This window comes from Microcaecilia unicolor, chromosome 7, assembly GCF_901765095.1.
Source record: "Microcaecilia unicolor chromosome 7, aMicUni1.1, whole genome shotgun sequence".
NCBI lineage: Eukaryota > Metazoa > Chordata > Amphibia > Gymnophiona > Siphonopidae > Microcaecilia > Microcaecilia unicolor.
Genome location: NC_044037.1, coordinates 242631726 through 242651071, shown reverse-complemented (window position 1 = coordinate 242651071; position 19346 = coordinate 242631726). Strand labels below are relative to the sequence as shown.

General features: G+C 42.1%; 1 protein-coding gene across 1 annotated transcript in view; it reads right to left on the bottom strand.

Moving 5' to 3' along the window:
• The window catches only part of LOC115475119 (lymphocyte antigen 75-like), a gene marked incomplete at its 5' end in the record, with an annotated part of 231824 nt that overhangs the window by 188626 nt on the left and 23852 nt on the right, over positions 1 to 19346 (bottom strand). The window contains 4 exon segments of the mRNA XM_030210860.1: positions 3883 to 4052; positions 11160 to 11248; positions 11726 to 11836; positions 15279 to 15436. Coding sequence (XP_030066720.1) covers positions 3883 to 4052; positions 11160 to 11248; positions 11726 to 11836; positions 15279 to 15436 — 528 coding nt within the window.

Sequence of the window (19346 nt, the reverse complement as noted above, 5' to 3'; positions counted from 1 at the left end):
AAGGGCTCAACCTCCAATGAAAACAATAATGGGCACCCTTGTCTAGTACCCCCCTGAAAGTCATAAAGCATTGGAATCCCCACCATTAACCCTAATTCTAACCCTGGGCGATGAGCCCAGGGCTGAAATCAAGTGCCAGGAATTCGGACCAAATCCCTGCTTAGTTAAAATATTTCTCAGAAAGGAGGGAGGGCCATCAGAACACAGGCTCTCCAGCTTGTGCCCCAGGAAAGGGTGCTAACCATACCATTTGGGGACTGCAGGTCCATTGCTGAATATATAGAACATGATATTCGTAGCAGTGGAAGGAGTGTGGTCGCTAATACGTTTCCGATAAGAGATTATTACTTCATTGGTTGTTTCTCCTTTATCCTTACGGTGAAGTTGGGGGGGGGGGGAGGGTTGGGGGGGGGGGGGGAGTTTGGAGATTTATTAACAATGTAAAACTTGATGACGGATAATGCTGTATCGTTTATTTGTGTCAGCTGTTCAGAACTTGAAATGTCTCACAAGCCTTGTATATCCTGATTGTCATCAATAAAAATGTTGAACCATAAAATATTTCTCAGAAGCCCCACTTCACTTTAAATATCAAATACTTTTTCTGCATCTATAGACAGGAGTACCAGTAGGACTCCACTGAGTCTTAGCAAGCCATATTAGATGCAAAGTGCATCTAACATCATATCCTCTCATTCTTCCAGTGGTAAATCCCAATTGGTCCGCCCCTACTAAATCTGCAATATAAGTATTAAGTCTAATGGCTAACATTTGCTAGTAATTTAACATCCAGGTTTTATAGAGATATGCACCTGTAGGATCCACAAGTAGAAGGCTCCTTCCCAGGTTTGGAATATCATTATTCCCACCTCCAGCCTATGATGGCCTCAGATTCCCAATACTCAGAATACTCATGCTTTCAACATTCATCGTTGCCACGAAATGCCTAGCCATTCACCTGGGGCTACCCCGCAGTGACTTGAGGGTCTATCCCCAGCACAGCTCAGGTCTGACTGCCCTCTGCCGCTTGAGCTCTACACTAGCACCCTCCTCCCACCGACTGGATCCCAACTGCCTCTGGGAGAGTCTCCCGCTCTCAAGGTGTTCCCCAGTGATTTCTAGGTTACTGGGGCCACACTCCCAGTAGTTCCCACAGTTCTTAGAAAGCATTCGCAGACCCAACACACAAACCACCAGGATTCTTAGTCAGTCCAGACAAGCAGAAGCAATAAACTAAAAATGTTTATTGTAGTGAAAAATTAGAACAATGAACAGAAAAGGTGTCGTCAGCAAAACAATAACAGGTAACTGAAATATGGATCAATTATAAAACTAAACATCTGTTTAATATCTAAATAGTACCTGGGGAGATCAGGACATATAGCTGCTCACAGGTTAGGGAAGGGAAAGGGAAATGGGACTTGATATACCACCTTTCTGTGGTATTTTGCAACTACATTCAAAGCGGTTTACATATATACAGGTACTTATTTTGTACCTGGGGCAATGGAGGGTTAAGTGACTTGCCCACAGTCACAAGGAGCTGCAGTGGGAATTGAACCCAGTTCCCCAGGATCAAAGTCTGCTGCACTAACCACTAGGCTACTCCTCCACTATCAAATATAAAAATGTTCACATGGCCTCAGCAAAAAGATCTCTCTCTTTTCTACCTGGCTAAGACTGGAAAAACCCCCCAGTACATCCTAGATGAATCGAGCTCCTGTGCCAATCACAGCCCAGAACAGCAAGTTTTCAAAAGTACACTGCATCTACTTCCTATCTGTGCTACACTAAAGAAAAAAGTCATTTCTCTGTAACAACTTTAAACATAAACATGCACCACTTGCTGGCCAAACTAGAGAAATATGCTTTAAGATATAATTAATACAGGGGTCCTTTTACTAAGGTGCGATGAAAAATGGCCTGCGGTAGTGTAGATGTGTGTTTTGGGCATGCGCAGAATTATTTTTTAGTGCTCCTACAAAAAATGCCTTGTTTGCCAAAAATGGACGTGCAACAAAATGAAAATTGCTACGCATCCATTTTGGGTCTGAGACCTTATCGTAAACCACTGACTAGCAGCAAGGTCTCACGCAGTAAACGGGCGGTAATGGTCTACACGCGTCAAATTCCACTTGATGCAAGTAGCTGCTGCGCATCAGAAAATAAACATTTTTCAGACGCGCGTAGTGGATGGGCACCAAAATTGAAATTACTGCAAGGACCACACGGTAACTGGGCAGTAACTCCAATCTGGCACGCACTGGGCATGCATAGGCAACTACACAGTTTACAGGTTAAAACCCACTGTTTTGTCACAGTCGTGTTGTATATTGCCATGATAAGCATATTTTTGCAAGTTTTTCTTTTTATTTGCCATTGCACGGCATGATATACATATGGTCCACTGTCTAAGGGATTAAGATAGTGCTTTGGGGAAGCCAAAAAAGTGAGCAATGTTTACAGATTAAGCTGAAGCAGCAGAGAACTGAAGACTTAAGCAGCCATTCAGACCAATGACCATTTCCTCCACCAGCACCGTTCTTATTGTTTAAATAATTACTAGTCACACAAACTACCTATCATGTTCAGAAAGAACAGATATAGCATCATAATAAATGATAGAAAAACCAGTTGGTCTATCCATTCTGCCCATTTGAAATTTCTCCTGTTTTAGATAGCTGAACATGTAACTGCTCTCCATCTGTCTCAGGCATGTCCCAATTCTATACTGCTCCCTCTGCTGGTAGGCTATTCATCCGTCAATTTCTTTTCACCTCTTACAAAATTAATATTCAATGCAAAACCAGGTTCTCTTCCATTTTCTAGCATCCATAAGCATCAAATCTCCCCATACTCACTGTTATTTGCATTTAGCATTAAACATACAAGCCCTAATACCTCAAGATCACAAAGCAATGATGCCTAAGAAAGACATCAGCCAAATTTAAAAGAATTAGCAGTCAGGAAGAAATTCATGACGCTCAAGTTCCATGGGTCTCTTCATCTCATGGTAAGATTCTGCAGCAGGAATTTTAAAAACTCTATGGCAAAACTTCAGATTCTATGGCATATTTGCATAAATTAATATTTTAAATATATCCCTTTAAAACAATTCCTTACCTTATGTCCTTCTGAATCATTCATCTTTTTATTTCTACCACTTTTAATAATTTTGCTTTATGGTCTCATCTATACCCTTCAGTTTGTCTCCCTCTTAAAGATCTCTTAACTGTCACACTTTACTTTTCATCCTCACCTCCAATTTATCACTCTCCCCATTTCCTCCATCTCTGCCCCTTGTTAATCTTCCCCTCCTAGCACTGTGTCAAATCCCTTGCTCCCTCTGATTGTTGCCTGCCATGGTCTTCCTCCCCCATCTCCTTTATCACTGCTGTCTCCAGAAACAAAGCCCCTCTTGTTGCAATTCTTCAGCCCCTGACCCTTATAGTGCTGACAGAACTGATTATGGTCACAACAGTCTGGCAGACTAATAGAGGAGAGAAATGAGGTAGTCCAGTTATGATGTGTGGATGATGATGAGGGGAAGGGAGAGCAAGGAGCAAAGACAGACTGGGTGGTCAATAAGGGAAGGGAGGAGACAGTGGACTCCCAAGGAGTTGGCAAGTGTTCCAAGCAGCACATAAAGCTGCAAGGCTGAAAGCAGAATGGCCACTCAGCCCCATCAGAAGCAGGAGGTGGTACAAACAGGGATGCTACATTCCCATAAATCCATCAGGAATGGGAAATTCTATAACAGAAGAGATTGTGCAATAGGTGTCATAACACTGCATGAAAAAGGCCCCAGTATTGGCCAGTAAAGTATTATCCTCCACTCTGCATTTAAAATTTAAATATATCTAAACAATAGGTGATTTTTACCTGGTTCGAGATAATTCCAGTTCATGTAAGTGACATTTTCCTGTGTTCCTCCAGTATTCACCCAAGTGTACTCTCCTGTAGAACTTACATCTCGTAAGCCTATCCAGTAATACTTTCCCTCTGCATTACCGGCTTTCCTGATCAATCCATTTATAAATTCTTGCTCAAATCTGAAATGAACAATTTATTTTAGATAAGTAATGAGTAACTATCTGAAATCTGTTTAATATCAATGACGAGTATGTCATCATGGGTTGTATTTGTATTTTTAGAGGCTTTTTCATAACATATGTTTTCTACATAGATTATTGTTCAGTTATTAACTTGCCTATGATCAGTGGCATGCTTGTGGGTTGTGAACGGTGTGGTGAGGCGATGATTTATGTGGAGGGGCATAATCGAACGGAAACGCCTATCTCCATGGGCGTTTATCTCAGAGAACGGGTCCGTGAAGGGGCGGGCCGAACCGTATTTTCGAAAAAATGGACATTTTTGAGCTGGGCGTTTGTTTGTTTTTTTTAGCGATAATGGAAACTAAAAACGCCCAGCTCAAAAACGCCCTAATCCGAGCCATATGGTCGTGGGAGGGGCCAGGATTCGTTGTACACTGGCCCCCCTGATATACCAGGACACCAACTGGGCACCCTAGGTCAGTGCTGTGGACATCAGAAAAAGCTCCCACATGCATAGCTCCCTTTCCACGGGTGCTGAGCTCCCAACCCCCCTCCCCCAAAACCCACTACCCACAAATGTACAACACTACCATAGCTCTTAGGGGTGAAGGGGGCACCTACATGTGGGTACAGTGGGTTTTGGAGGCCTCCCATTTACCAGCACAAGTGTTACAGGTGGGGGGGGGGGGGGGGGGGGGATGGGCCTGGGGCCACCTGGCTGAAGTGCACTGCGGTACCCACTAAAAGTGCTCCAGGGACCTGCATACACGCAGGCCTCTAGGACTGGTTGCTGCTATATAAGATTTGCACACCAGTTGACACCTGAAGACTAATCTCTCTGAAAACGTCCTTTATTGGACTAACCACCTTTACTCACAGTTAACTGCAGATCAGAGGTTGTGCCCCACTGGCAACGAGTCTCCCTGGTACTGAGATGAGCAGTAGGTCAGAGCTGGCAGAATGCTGTTCAATGCCCTCTTTCAGCCACATTCAAGGGAAGAACTAAGTTGTCTAACGTGGCTAACACAGGAAAGGGAACTAAAACTAGCTTACAAAAATGGCCACTACCGCATGGACTACAACAGGAAACACAACAGGGCACACTCTGACCCAGTAGGCAGGGGGAAAAGCACCATGGGAGAAGAGCCTACCAACTACCAACATCGTGAGACTGTAACACAAGCTAATGAAATCACAGAGCCCAATACCCTACACCCACCACAATGCAATGCTGATGTGACCCTGTAGTGCACCCGAGAGCCACATCTGACCCAGGGAAAGGCTGTGACAGGATCGAACACATTCTGCTGTCATGGAGGTGGGTACGACATGTGAGACTGGCATACAGGCTGGAAAAAAAGTTTTTAAAGTGGGGTTTTTTTGGTGGGAGGGGGTTAGTGACCACTGGGGGAGTCCGGGGAGGTCATCCCAGATTCCCTCCAGTGGTCATCTGGGCAGTTGGAGCAATTATTTGGGACTTGTTCGTGAAAAAAAAAGGGTCCAAAAAAAGTGACCCAAAATCGCGGTAAAAACGCCTTTTTTTTTCCCGATTATCAGCTAAAGACGCCCATCTCTCCTCGGCTGATAACCACGCCCCAGTTCCGCCTCCACCACGCCTCCGACACGCCCCCGTCAACTTTATTCGTTTCCGCGACGGAGTGCAGTAGGAAACGCCCAAAATCAGCTTTCAATTATACCGATTTGGGCGCCTTTCTAGACAAACGTCTATCTCCCGATTTAGGTCGCACTATAGGCGTTTCTCTCTTTCGAAAATAAGCTGGATAGTGATGTGGGGATGTTGGCATAAAGATGCAACACAGTTTCTTACGTGCCAAGAGGGTTTATTTCTGGAAATACAGGGTCTGTAGTAATACACTTGTCTGAAAACCTTTACAGAGCTGAATACTTAATCCTTGAAATGTAAGACCATATGTGTATACAGGCCTGTGGGATTCAGAAAGCTATTTGGTCAAAGGTTTGTCCCTGAGATTTGCTGATTGGTACTGCATAAAGTATTACAGGGAGTTTTTTTCTGGTCAGTTGGAATTTGAGATTGAATCTAACCACATTAATGAAATTCTGGGAAGGAAAACACATTGGTTTCTCTTGTACAAGTACCAGTGAAAATTGCTGCATCGATGGTAATCAGGATATTTACCAAGTCCAATCTGGTACCTTTATGCAGTACTTTTTTGGAATGAGATTTCATAGTAACATGTGACAACTGACCATCAAACCTTGAGTTTGTATGCAGCCATCATTGTTGCTGTTAAATTATGTACCTGAATTTCCCCACAAAGTATGCAGCCATCATTTTCATGTTTTATTGAATCGGTACTAATTTTTGATCTTCTGTAAGACTGCTTTATTGAGATCAAATGTGTCATCAATTTTGTGCAAAGAAAACTGACTTGTCTAAGCTATGCTGTCATTTAGGGAAAGTAAGTAGATACAATTCAAACATTTTTCAAAACAGTATTGCAGCATTTTGATATTTCCCAATCATCTTTATCAAGTTTTAGGAGCCATTCATCAAATACTTGTTATTCTGGATTTTTGTTCTCATATTGTGTGTTAATGTATGCATTTGGAAATGAGATCATTGCTTGTTTTTTTGAATGCAGTTACTATCTTTGTTCTGAATGCTCTTGGAATTACTGGGAATAATCAGAAATTGCAAATTGCATTCTAGTAATAAGACTACTTCCAAATATTAAACTATTCTTCATTAAAATTTTAGTAGCCAATTTGACAGCTAAAAAGTACTGGTGCATCATCCTCATATGATGTTTTGGCTTTGCAAATGCGATGTGCTTCTTTATGGAAAAACCTGAATTATAACACATACAGCCAAGATATCACAATAAAGGGAAAAGGAATGGAGCTGCAGTGGGAATCAAACCCAGAATTGAAGTCCACTGCACTAACCACTAGGCTACTCCTCTACTCTAGAAACAAACAGCCACATTGAGTAAACCAGAAAAACTTTTTCTCCAATACTGAACATCCTTCAAACAATCCCAAATGAAGCCCTCCCCACTTCTACATTATTGTACCAAGTGTGAATTTAAAAGTACACTATGCATACACATTGTCAAAGAATTCAAGAACAGATTCCAAATGCTCAAAACTTTACATATTGCCCTCTCCCCAGCATGAGCTACAGACAATTTCTCCATGCACAGAAAATCCTACATTAAGGAGAATGCATTTCTTGGCAATCAAACAAGCCTTGCAAAGAAAAAGTTAATGATTCATTGTTTGCATTCAAGGTCAAACATTATCCAATAGACATACCTCCACTGTCTGAGGCACCGTTTTCTCCATCATATTTTCTAGATGTATCCAAAGAGAAGAACATATTTTAGTTTTCTCCTTCAGGTAACTTCCATTTGTAAAAGCTAGATACCGCTGAAACCATTCCATAAACGTCACAGCCGCGTGTGTGTGAAACACTGTGGAGGCACGGTCAGGGAATGCACATAGCAGCCACGCTTACCGACTGACTGCTATGTGCATGTCCTGGCACCTTCCCTACTGAGCTGCATGGTAGAAGTCCATGCAGCTCATTTGTATGCTTTTTTTAAATAGAATTTTTACCAAGGTGGAGATAGCGAGCGGTTCTTTCCGGGGACTTTTCTGCATCGATTCCTCAGTCACACAAATCCCCACCGCCAAATCTTTGGGTCCATGAGTATGCCACAATAACTATTTCTTGATGCTCTTCTTCAACAATTTTCGGGCTTTTTAGTCTGCACTTCCTCTTCCACACTGGCTTGGTGCAATCTAGATCCTTCTGCATTACTCTGTCATATTGTTGTTCCAGAATATCTCTAGATTTCCCCACTTCCACCAATATTACCTCAATAACTCCCAAGGATACCTCCTCCACCTTTTGGATAGCCATCTTCAGAGGTGGCCCTACCATTAGGCCAACTGAGGTGGGGGCACTCTCCATGGAGCAGCATCTCCCCCCTCCTTCCTCAATCCTCTTCACTGCATTTACCTTCTTTTTTTCTTTTCCAACAGGCGGCAGCAATTCCCAAAGGCTGCCCTGTCGCCGGCACAGGCCTCTTTCCTCCCTACTGTGGCCCGCCTCTTGACATAACTTCCTGTTTCATCAGGAGGCGGAATGCAGTAGAGCAAAGAGGCAAGTGCTGGAGGCAGGGCAGCCTATGGAACTCGCTGCTGCTGTCGCCTTTTGGAAAAGAAAAAAAGAAGGTAAATGAAGGGAAGAAGCTTGAGGGAAAGAGGGAGATGCTAGACTGTTGCTGGGCAGGGGCGGGGCGGCATCTTATCCCTGCCTCTGGTGGCAGATTGCCTTGGGCTGCCTCTGGCCATCTTATAAGACCTGGCCAAGTATGCCGCTCCTTGCACAGTAAAGCTAATTCCAAATGGATGCAACCACTGGTATCTCAGTCTCTTCTCCTGCAACCTGTCAGTTATTGGTTTTATCCATCTCCTCCGTTGCACCACAAAGAGAATTGCAGAGAGATTTTGTGGCCTTCCAAATTATATGGTTCTATACCTTTGCCAATATCTCCTCTTTAGTTTAGAAATCATGAACACACATTGTTTTGTCCCTGGGCAGGTTTGACTGGCTAGGACCTGTTTTCATTACCCAATAGGGCAATCCAGTTTTATTCTCAAAGTCTTAGTTTCTGCAGTCCCGCCAGCAAGCACTACAGTACAAATTGCCTTAGCCAATTTGCTGAACGCAAAACACAGGAAATGGAATCCAAAGGCACAAAAGCAAACAGCCAAAGAAGCGCAAGGAGCCTTCAAGATATGGGGCGTCTCAACTGTACTTTATTAATCAGACTCAAAAGGTCCGTGTTTCAGCTAGAAACACCTGCACCAGGGGTCTAAATAGTGGTATCTGTATCCAAAGAAAACAATCATCCAGTGGGGGTAAACACCTTTTGTCTTGAAAAAGACAAATCTACTGGAAACTTAGGCGGAAGATGCCAAAACAAAAGACGTGGGAGTGATTGTCAGCTGGTATATGGCATTTCTCATGTGTAAAGGGGAAAAGGATAATGATAGGCGTGTACTACCATCCACCTGGTCAGGATAAACAGACAGATGTAGAAATAGTTTCAGAAATTAGGGAGGCTAACAAACTGGGGAATACAATAACAACGAGCGATTTCAATTACCCCGATATTGACTGAGTAAATGTAACATCAGGGCATACCAAGGACTGTTTTATGGAGCAGCTGGTACAGGAGCCAACAAGAGAAGGAAAAATTCTAGACCTAGTCTTTAGTGGAGCAATCGGTCAGATGCAGGAGGTAATGGTGCTGGGGCCGCTTGATAACAATGATCAAAATATGATCAGATTTGATATCAGCTTTGCAGTAAGTAAACACACGAAAGCCAATATGTTAGCATTTAACTTTTAAAAAGGAGACTATAATAAATTGAGAAGAATGGTCAAAAAAAAAAATTTAGAGGAGCAGCTGCAAAGGTCAAAACTTTATATCAGGCGTGGATGCTGTTCACAAATACCATCCTGGAAGCCCAGGCCAGTTATATTCCATGTATTAAAAAAGAAGGAAGGAAGGCCAAACGACAGCCGGCATGGTTAAAAAGCAAGGTAAAGGAGGCTAATAGAGCTAAAAGAAAATCCTTCAGAAAATAGGAGGATGCGACTAAAAATAATAAGAAATGGTACAAGGAATGATGTCAAATGCAAAGCACTGATAAAGGAAGGCAAAGAGAGACTCTGATAAAAAGACTGCGTTGGAGGCAAAAACACATGTTATGCCTCATCAGATATTGAGGAGGTTAAGTATTTCTCTGTTTTGGGGTGCTCTGAAGAAATGGCCATTGCTACTCTTCAGATGCTCCCAGCAGCATGCTCCAATGAGTTTCGATGTGTTTCTTCCCCATGCATGAAAAAAAAGGGTGGAATATGCCAACCATGATACATAAAATGCGTAGACAATCTTGTCCCAACATGTGCTGTTCTGGTGCCAATACAGCACTGCCCTCCACTCTAGTTCATTGTTTAGAAGACTTCATGGAGCGGTCCTAAGGGACTTTTCATTCCGCACTTGCTTTTGTGCTGCATCTAGACACCTGAGGAAGCCATTTGCAACCGAAACACGGCCCATGTTGGGTCAAGATTGTCTATGCATTTTATGTATCTTGGAGAATAATGTTTTTTACTTTTGAAACTTTTGGACTTCTGGATTTGTCCTTGGTTGTCCTTTTGGAACTACATAGTTGGTGTCTTCCACCCTCTTTTCCACCGTTTTATTGTTGTGGAAGTTTTTTCCCCCGTTTTGCTCTTCCTACAGCATGATATCAAATGCTGGTGCCAAACAAACTCAAACAGATTCTATATCAGTCAATGTTCTATCCAACGGAGTCCTATCGACTAAGTCAAAAGAGAATGATGCCTCCTCAGTATTAAATGTACTCCCAGAATCTGGCAGGTTAGGTGCTCCCAATGCTCATCAATAGAGGAGTGGCCTAATGGTTAGTGCAGTGGTCTTTGATCATGGCAAACTGGGTTTGATTCCCATTGCACCTCCTTGTGACCTTGGGCAAGTCACTTAACCCTCCATTGCCTCAGGTACAAAAACTTAGATTGTGAGCCACCTAGGGACAGAAAGTACCTGCATATAATGTGTAAAGCGCTGCATACATCCAGTAGCGCTAAAGAAATGATTAGTAGTAGCAGTAGTAAATATGCAAAGAAATAATTCCTACCTTCACAGGTAATTTGAACACAACAGTCATGGCATGTACTAAAAACATTATGAGAACAATGTAGTCCCTAGAAAGGTGAAGGCCTACAGTGTTCATAGTTTTTACAATTTATTACAATTTGATATACTGCATAGCCTTCGTGGATCAGTACTGCATCTGATAGGGTGTGTAGACAGGCATGTACACACAATGGTATCTGCATAAAGGCATAGGTACTGACATTTCAAAATAACTGGGGGTGCCACACAATGAAGGAGCTTGCTCAGTATTGGGAGTGACTCATATTCGTGTAGTTTTGGAGATTTATTAGACTGTGTATTCGAGGCTAGTATATGTATATTTTTCAAAATGAAATACTCCAATATTCTGCAAAGATTTCAATACCTGTTCATCACAGTCAGATTACACTGAGGTCCAAATGAAGCCTCATTCAGGTCTACCTTGTAGCAGAAGTTTCCATGTCTCTTCCAGGTCTACAGAAACGCAAGAAAAACAGGAACAGAAAACAAATGATATGTTACTGCTTAGGATCATCACCGCAAGGAGAAGGGCGTCAATAGCTTCTCATGCTATGCACAATAACACGGCTGACCCCTCTACCAAACTGTGTTGAGCATCCCACCCCATTCCGCTGCCTATGCTGTAAAAAGACCGGTGTGTGTCATGGCAGAACAAAACTCGCATTATCCTGCAGGTTATCTTGGTTTTTCAAAAATCTATCTTGGCATCAGCAGTCTTTTGTTGGCTGGCCCATAAGCAGAACATTAAAAACATGTTACTCATTTCAGCTCATATTAACTGAGGAGTAGGAACAGGTGTGCTAACATCAAAGACGGACTGGCATCACTGAATGTAATGACAATTTTTATGAGTGACCCACAAAAAAATGCTCCTTGAAACCTGAGATATTGTCCATGGATAACATTTACAATTTTAGCAGCAACCTTTACCTCTTTCTGGGGACATCCGTCATCGGACTGTGTTTCATTTTGAAACACTCCTTTTTTCTTGCATATGTACTTCAATTTCTCATCACAAGGCTTTATCTTCCATCGGCCAGACTGTTACAAAAGAAGGAAAATTAGGAAAGCGCCAAAAGAAAATCCAAACATTTATTGTAATACTGTACCTCCTTTTTCTCTTTGTTTCAGAATATACTGCTAGTGAAATACTTGTATAATATAAGGCAGGATGCTTTCTATATCATTTATTTAAAAGCATTCATATACTATCAATCCACTAATTAATTCTTGGCATTCTACAAAAACAGACACATATTACATATACTAAGCAAGATAATACAATAATATACCAAAGTAATACCAAAGTAGAAGAAATATTCTCTCCTTACTACAACATAATGCCAAAAGCACCAGAAAAAAAACTTAAACCAGGAGGAGGGGACTTGATTGACTCCGATTTGTATAACTTATTCTTAAGGTACACTGAGAGCAACTTTAATACTGCCCATGAGACTTGCAGTCTGGGCTGCAAGCTCAGTTCTAGAAGGAAAACTGTATATTTTAGGATCAAGTATGGTTTATAACCAGAGGCAGATAGGTTCATCTGGCACAGATTGGTTTCTTTGACTTAGGGCAGGCATTGGACATGATCAACTTGGATTTCAGCAGGACCTCTGATATTGTTCCTTATAGGCGGCTTATTAATATGCTGAGAAGCCTGGGGGTGGGTTTCAAGGTGAAAGAGTAGATTAGAAACTAGTTGATTGTCAGACAATGGAGGGTAGTGGTAAATGGAACTCACAAAGAGGAAAGAAACATGAGCAGTGAAATGCCGAGACTGAACAGAATCGTCCTAGGATCAATCTTTGTGAGTGATATTTGCCTTTTTGTAGATAACAAAAACTGCAACAGAGTAGTAACCTCTGAGGGAAATAAGACTAGTCAAATGCTTGACAGTTAACCTTAAATGCAGAGAAGTTCAGAATAATATATCTGAAGTGCACAAATCCAAATGAAATGTATGCAACAGAAGAGGAGAGGCTGATGGGCACAGACCAAGAGAGAAATCTTGGGCTGTTAGTATCTAAGCATCTCAAGCCTGCGAAACAGTTTAAGATTATTATGTTGATGCAAAAAGCTCTGAACAATGAGATTCCAGGATGTACCTCTACCTCACTGAAGCTATATTGTCCCTTGTGGATGTTAAGATCAAAAGGGCAATGTTTGCTTGACATCCCATCATTTCACAAAGTCTATTTGGATGAGACTTGCTTGTACATCTTCCTATCAGCCATTATCTACTGTATGACTATCAGGTTCATTTTCAAAAGACATGGACATCCAAAAAGTGACATAAATTGGCACTTGGACATCTTTCTCACAGAGATGTCAAAATCGGTATAATCAAAACCCGATTTTGGACGTCTTTGTCAGAAGTCTGTCACAAGGATGTCCAAATCTCAAGGGGGTGTATCGGAGGTGTGTTCGAGGTGGGACTTGGGCGTGCCTAAGACTTGAGACGTCTTTGAGCCATAATGGAAAAAAGCAAAAACGTCCATGACTAGAACTTGGACGTTTTCACCTGGACCTGTTTTTATTACGAATAAGGCGCAAAAAGGTGCCCGAAATGACCAGCTGACCACTGGAGTGAATCGGGGATGACTTCCGTTACTCCCCCAGTGGTCACTAACCCCCTCCCACCCTAAAAAAACATCATTAAAAATATTACTTGCCAGCCTCAGATGTCATACTCAGGTCCATGACAGCGCACGCAGATCCCTGGAGTAGTTTAGTAGTAGGTGCAGTGCATTTCAGACAGGTGGACCCAGGCCCATACCCCCCTACCTGTTACATTTGTGGAGGAAAGAGCGAGTCCTCCAAAACCCACCAGAAACCCTCTGTACCCACATATAGGTGCCCCCCTTCACCCGTAAGGGCTATGGTAGTGGTGTACAGTTGGGGGTAGTGGGTTTTGTGGGGCTCAACACACAAGGTAAGGGAGCTGTGTACCTGGGAGCATTTATGAAGTCCACTGCAGTGCTCCCTAGGGTGCCCTACTGCTGTCCTGGCATGTCAAGGGGACCAGTGTACTACAAATAATGGCTCCTCCCACGTCTAAATGGCTCGACTTTGGACATTTTAGACTTGGACGTCCAAATCCAAGGACGTCCTTGGTATTTTCGAAAACAAAGATGGGCGTCCAACTTTTTTCGAAAATGACCTGTTCCCCACCTCTGAATTTGGATGTTTTACAAAGACATCCAAATTCCAACAGACGTTTCTTTCGAAAATGCCCCCTCTATGGTGGTTTCTATTTGGAAATGGAGATCACCATGCACAATTAATTAAAGTACATGTGGTGATCTAAAAATGCATTTACCTCTGACGTCACTTCCTGTTTCCACATGGGAAGGACTGGATCAGACAAAGTTTTGCAGTGTATGTGCATTGCTGCTGTTTACAGGAACCAAAACAAGACCAACTTTAAGGTAGACCTGAAAAGGGGGGGGGGGGGGGGGGGGAAATGCCGAACCCCAGGCTGGGATAGAAATATGCTAGACTGCACACCAGGAGAGGGGAAGGAGGAAGGGAGAACGATGTTGGATCTGGAAATGGAGGGGAGGAAAAAATGTTGACTTGGGGGGAGGTGGAGAAGGGAAGAAAGAGATAGAAACTGGAAGAAGGGAGGGACAGGGAGGGGAGAGAACAAGAGATAACGTAACTGAGAGTAGAGGGAAGGGAGATGGGGAGAGATGTTGAACCTGAGAGCAGGAGGTTATCAGTCCTTTAATTGTGTGATTAATCACAATTAAAATTTTTAATTGAAATGCAGCCACAGTGAAAACTAAAATGTCATTTTGGAAATGCGTATTTCAGAAAATATTTGCTGTAAGAAAATTTTCACACAAAAAAAAAAAAACTGCTGAAGTTTGTGAAGTCTCACGATTTTCACTTCAAGAAAGGAAAAAGAGTGAAAGCCAAGAAAAAGCTTCAGAAGAAATTGTCGCCATTTGTTTTCCTGCAAATTTTACCCATTTAAATTTTTGGCAAAGCAAAACAAAACAAAGATTACTATTTAACAATAAAGAGTAGAAATTTTCACAAAGGAATGCCTAGTTTTCATGGCAATATATGAATATCTCCACAGACTAGTCATGCATAAACAGCTGGTGGGCAATGCTTTGGTGACCTATCAGAAGTGGTGTAGCAGCCTACTGGTTAAAGCAATGGGCTCAGAACCAGGAAAGCCAGGGCTCAAATCCTAATTCTCCATCTGTCTTTGGGCAAGTCACTTCATCCTTCACTGTCTCGGGTGGCAACTTAATATTCGGTTTTGGGGAGGAACCTAACAGTACCTGACTTTTCATGAAACCTTTAAGCACGGGTTTGGAAAAGATCAAAATACAAAATAAGGGAAAGATGGGGGTATTACTATCTATTTTTCTTTTTTTGCAGAATTTAAAGACAGAAGGTCTCTTGTAGATGTGCAAGACTTTCCAATAAAAATGAGAAAATACTGAAACATTAAGGCGATACCTACCTCTCCTGAAAATGACGCACAATTAGGAGTACTGTTGTAGGGAACATTGGGTTCATTTTGATCCCAATATGTAAAATCAACCATGGATCCATCCGACCAGTTAAAGAAAGCTGGCGTATTCTCATTACTGAAACCAGACCATATTCCATCTCCTGTTTCTAATAAATACATGTAGAAAAACAACAATCATCTCATAATTCTGTTTAAAATTTTATGACTACTAATAAACCTGAGAGTCTCAATATTCCAACAATTCTTATAAATGCAATCCCTGGTTCACAAACATGTACAACATACTATACCAGGTGAAATATTTCCAGTCAAAGACATTTTTATTTAAAAATTGTGTAATGTGCTCAGCAAATAACTCATGGTTATATCAATATAAAAAAAATATTAAAATAATTATGGCCACTTATCATTGCGCACCTTGTGTCCCTTATTATTATTGTATGTTAATATATATTGCATGTCAATATGTGGTAAATGGAACACAACACTTATCTCATTGGCCAGTCACTCCAAATTCTTAACGTGGAGACATTTATCCAAGCAACCAACAGTTCCAATTATGAATCCAATTTTCTATTTTTCAAAAAGGGTCCACTATCAAAACGTGCCTTCAACCTGGATTCTGTTACTATCAGATGTTGAACGTATATTCCTCAGGAGTAGGCAATCTTCTAAGAAGCATATTCCACCTCCATATGTTCTGGAATCATATGGTTCTAGAACAGAAGTGTATGATTATAATATGGTGGTGGCAGTGGTGTACCAAGGGCGGGGTGGTGGGGGCGGTCCGCCCGGTGTCCGCGGGTGGGGGGGTGCTCCGTCACGTCTCTCTCCTGTCACCGCCTGCCTTTTTCTTTTCTTTTCTTTTTAAAATCCATGCAGCCACGCAGGCAGCGCTTCGCGTCTGCCCTGCGTGTTTTGTGAAAGAAGTAAATCGCCAGCGCCGGCTACGGGCCTTCCCTCGATGTCCCGCCCTCTTGTGAGGTAACTTACTATTTCCTCGAGGGCGGGACATCGAGGGAAGGCCCGAAGCCAGCGCTGGCGATTTACTTCTTTCACAGCACACGCAGGGCAGACGCGAAGCGCTGCCTGCGTGGTTGCACGGATTTAAAAAAAAAAAGAAAAGAAAAGAAAAAGGCAGGCGGTGGCAGGAGAAGAGGGCTCTGTGGCTCTCAATGGAGGGGGGACGGGACTAGGTCGGGGGGGAGAGCTCAGAGGGGAGAAGGGGATTGGAGAGGGGGTGGGGGAGTTCAGAGAAGGGGTGCTCAGAGGGGAGAAGGGGATTGGAGAGGGTGGGGGTGCTCAGAGGGGATTGGGGAGTTTGGGGGAGCTCAGAAGGGTACTCAGAGGTGAGAAGGGGATTGGGGGAGGGGTGGGGGAGTTCAGAGGGGATAAGGGAACTGGGGAGGGAAGTGCTCATGGAGAAAGGGGTCTGGAACTGGGGGCTGAAAAGGGGCAGGGGCTGAAACTGTGGGGACTGGGGCTTTAAAGGGGACAGGGGAGAACTGGCTGGGGCTGAAGCTCGGGACTGGTGAGAGAAAAGGGCTGGGGTTGAAACTAGGGGCTGAAAAGGGGACAGGGAGAAGTGGCTGGGGCTGAAGCCCAGGTCTGATGGGAGAAAAGGGCTGGGGACTGGTGGGATAGTGGGGCTGAAAGGGTGGCAGGTGGGAGATGTGGGCTGGAACCTGGAACTAGGTGCAGGTGGAAAGAGGGGGCAGAGAGAGGGGACAGACCCTGGATGGAAGGGGGGGAGCGAGGGAGGGCAGACACCTGGATGGATGGGAGAGGGAGGGCAGACGAGATCGAAGGGGCAGAGAGAAAGGGCAGATGGTGGTGGAAGGGGGAGACAGAAAGAGGGGCAGACGGTGGATGGAAGGGGCAGAGAGAGAGGGCAGACACTGGATGGAAGGGACATTAGAGACGGCAGACACTGGATTTCAGAGAAGAGCGAAGACAGATGCTGGATGGAAGGAAGACAGTGAAAAGAAGATGAGGAAAGCAGAAACCAGAGACAACAAACTGTAAATAAAATATATATTTTTTGCTTTAGGTATAGTATTGTATCTGTGTTTATGTGTTATAAATGTTTATAAATAGAACATATAAATAAGGTAATCATTTTATTGGACTAATACATTTTGACTTAACTTTCAGAAAACAAAACCCCCTTCCTCAGGTCAGGATAGGATACTATAACAGCACTATACTGTATTGACCTGAGGAAGGAGGTTTTGGCCTCTGAAAGCTAAATTTATTAGTCCAATAAAATGGTATTTTATTTTCTATATTTGTTTTATTTCTATTTGTTAATTTGTAAAGTGGTGATTGGATTTTGTTAGTTTTTCAAATTTATATTTGCAAAGTACTAGGGGACATTTTCTGTTTCTGTGGTGTTGCATTGTATGCAGAGTCTGGCAGCAGGGGTTCAGTTTAAATTTTTGTCTAAATAGAAAGTTTATGATTACTTATTCTATAGTGGATTAGGGTGTATCGGTGTTTGTGAAAAAGACATGGCTTTCGGTTGGGCATTGACTGTGCAGGATCGACGATCTGTACTAATCTGTGGTTTTCGTTTTACAATAGGTGAACTGATTTTCTAGTGCTCACTGTAGCGTTTAAGATGCTTGGTGTGACTTGTAGAATGACTGCTTATGGATGGTAGAATTGCGCTATAGGTCCTGAGTGTTTTGGATTCTCGGTATGCCTAGTACTGGATTTTGGGGGGGGGGGGGGGTGTTAAAAAATGACCGGCCCCGGGTGTCAACTACCCTAGCTACGCCACTGGGTGGTGGACCACCCTTCTTGAAAGATTTTGAGGAAGACATATGAATGGTGAAATGGGCCCCGTTGGGTAATTTCTACTTGAAAGAAATAGTGTGATTGTTTTTGACCTTTATGAAGCACGTTGCTGAATAATAAAGTATGAACTGATTTAATAACAAAAATAAAAAATGTGAGCTCACTCTTAACAGTTTAATCTCACCCTACTGTACCAATAAGTTTACCTCAGATGAGTTAAACCTAAAATGGGAGATAAGATACGCAAGGGTAGGAAATGTTCTAAAAAAAATTTAACTCAGAGATGAAAATGAGTTATAAATTAAAATTTAACACTTATTGTTCTATGTAGATTTCAAGTATTGGTATAACAAGAAAATCATAAAGCATTTTCCACAAAGAAAACGTTTGTCAGATAAGTATGAATATATATTACATAACTTTTCCCATTAACATATTACAAATAAGATTAGATCATAAGGATGATACTTTGTGTATTTATTGTTGTTTTATAGGCAGTCCAGTTAATTCAGCTGAATCAGGCAAGTATATAACCTTTTTATGGTATTTGTTTGTCTGGTACTTTTTCTCTATTGCAAAAAAAATTTTCTTTGGTTAACTTAGCTGGTCTTCTAGCTTTCTTATATAGATCTTCTTTCTTGGCCTTTCTTTTCGTTGGGTACCGTCTTCTCTGGTTAGTATAAGCTTGATAGTGGATTGGATCCAAACACCTACTACTCTAACTTAAAGGGAGAAAACGTATTCCCTATTTATGAGCTTGTATAATACTTCTCCTATTACTAGCTATCCCAGAAAAATAAAAATATAATTAAGAGTCCCTACGCTTTAGCCCACCCTCAATAACTTACTCTTCAAAAGGAATTATAAGAACTGCAAGTTTTAATTTATTAATTTTCTCTGAAATCTTTAAAGACACATCACTATTTATATATGAGCTTCTACTCAATTTCGTTTAAAGAAGAACAGCCGACTTAAATATTTAGACACAGAGTCAGCTGTTCAATTTAAACAACTCTGTGCCCTAGTTCCGTTTTGAATGGATTTGATGAACTTTAAAGTCACACAAATTCCAAATAAATATTTTTGTTAGTTTGAGCCTTGCAGAACTGAGTTATATTAATAAAAAACATTTAAACTCAGTAAGCTACCTCAAAGCTCAGTCTCTCACTCATACACTTCAGAGCCAAAATCAACCGCGGGCTCTTTTAACTACCACTATTATTTACATAAACACACCAATCAGAGTCACAAATTATA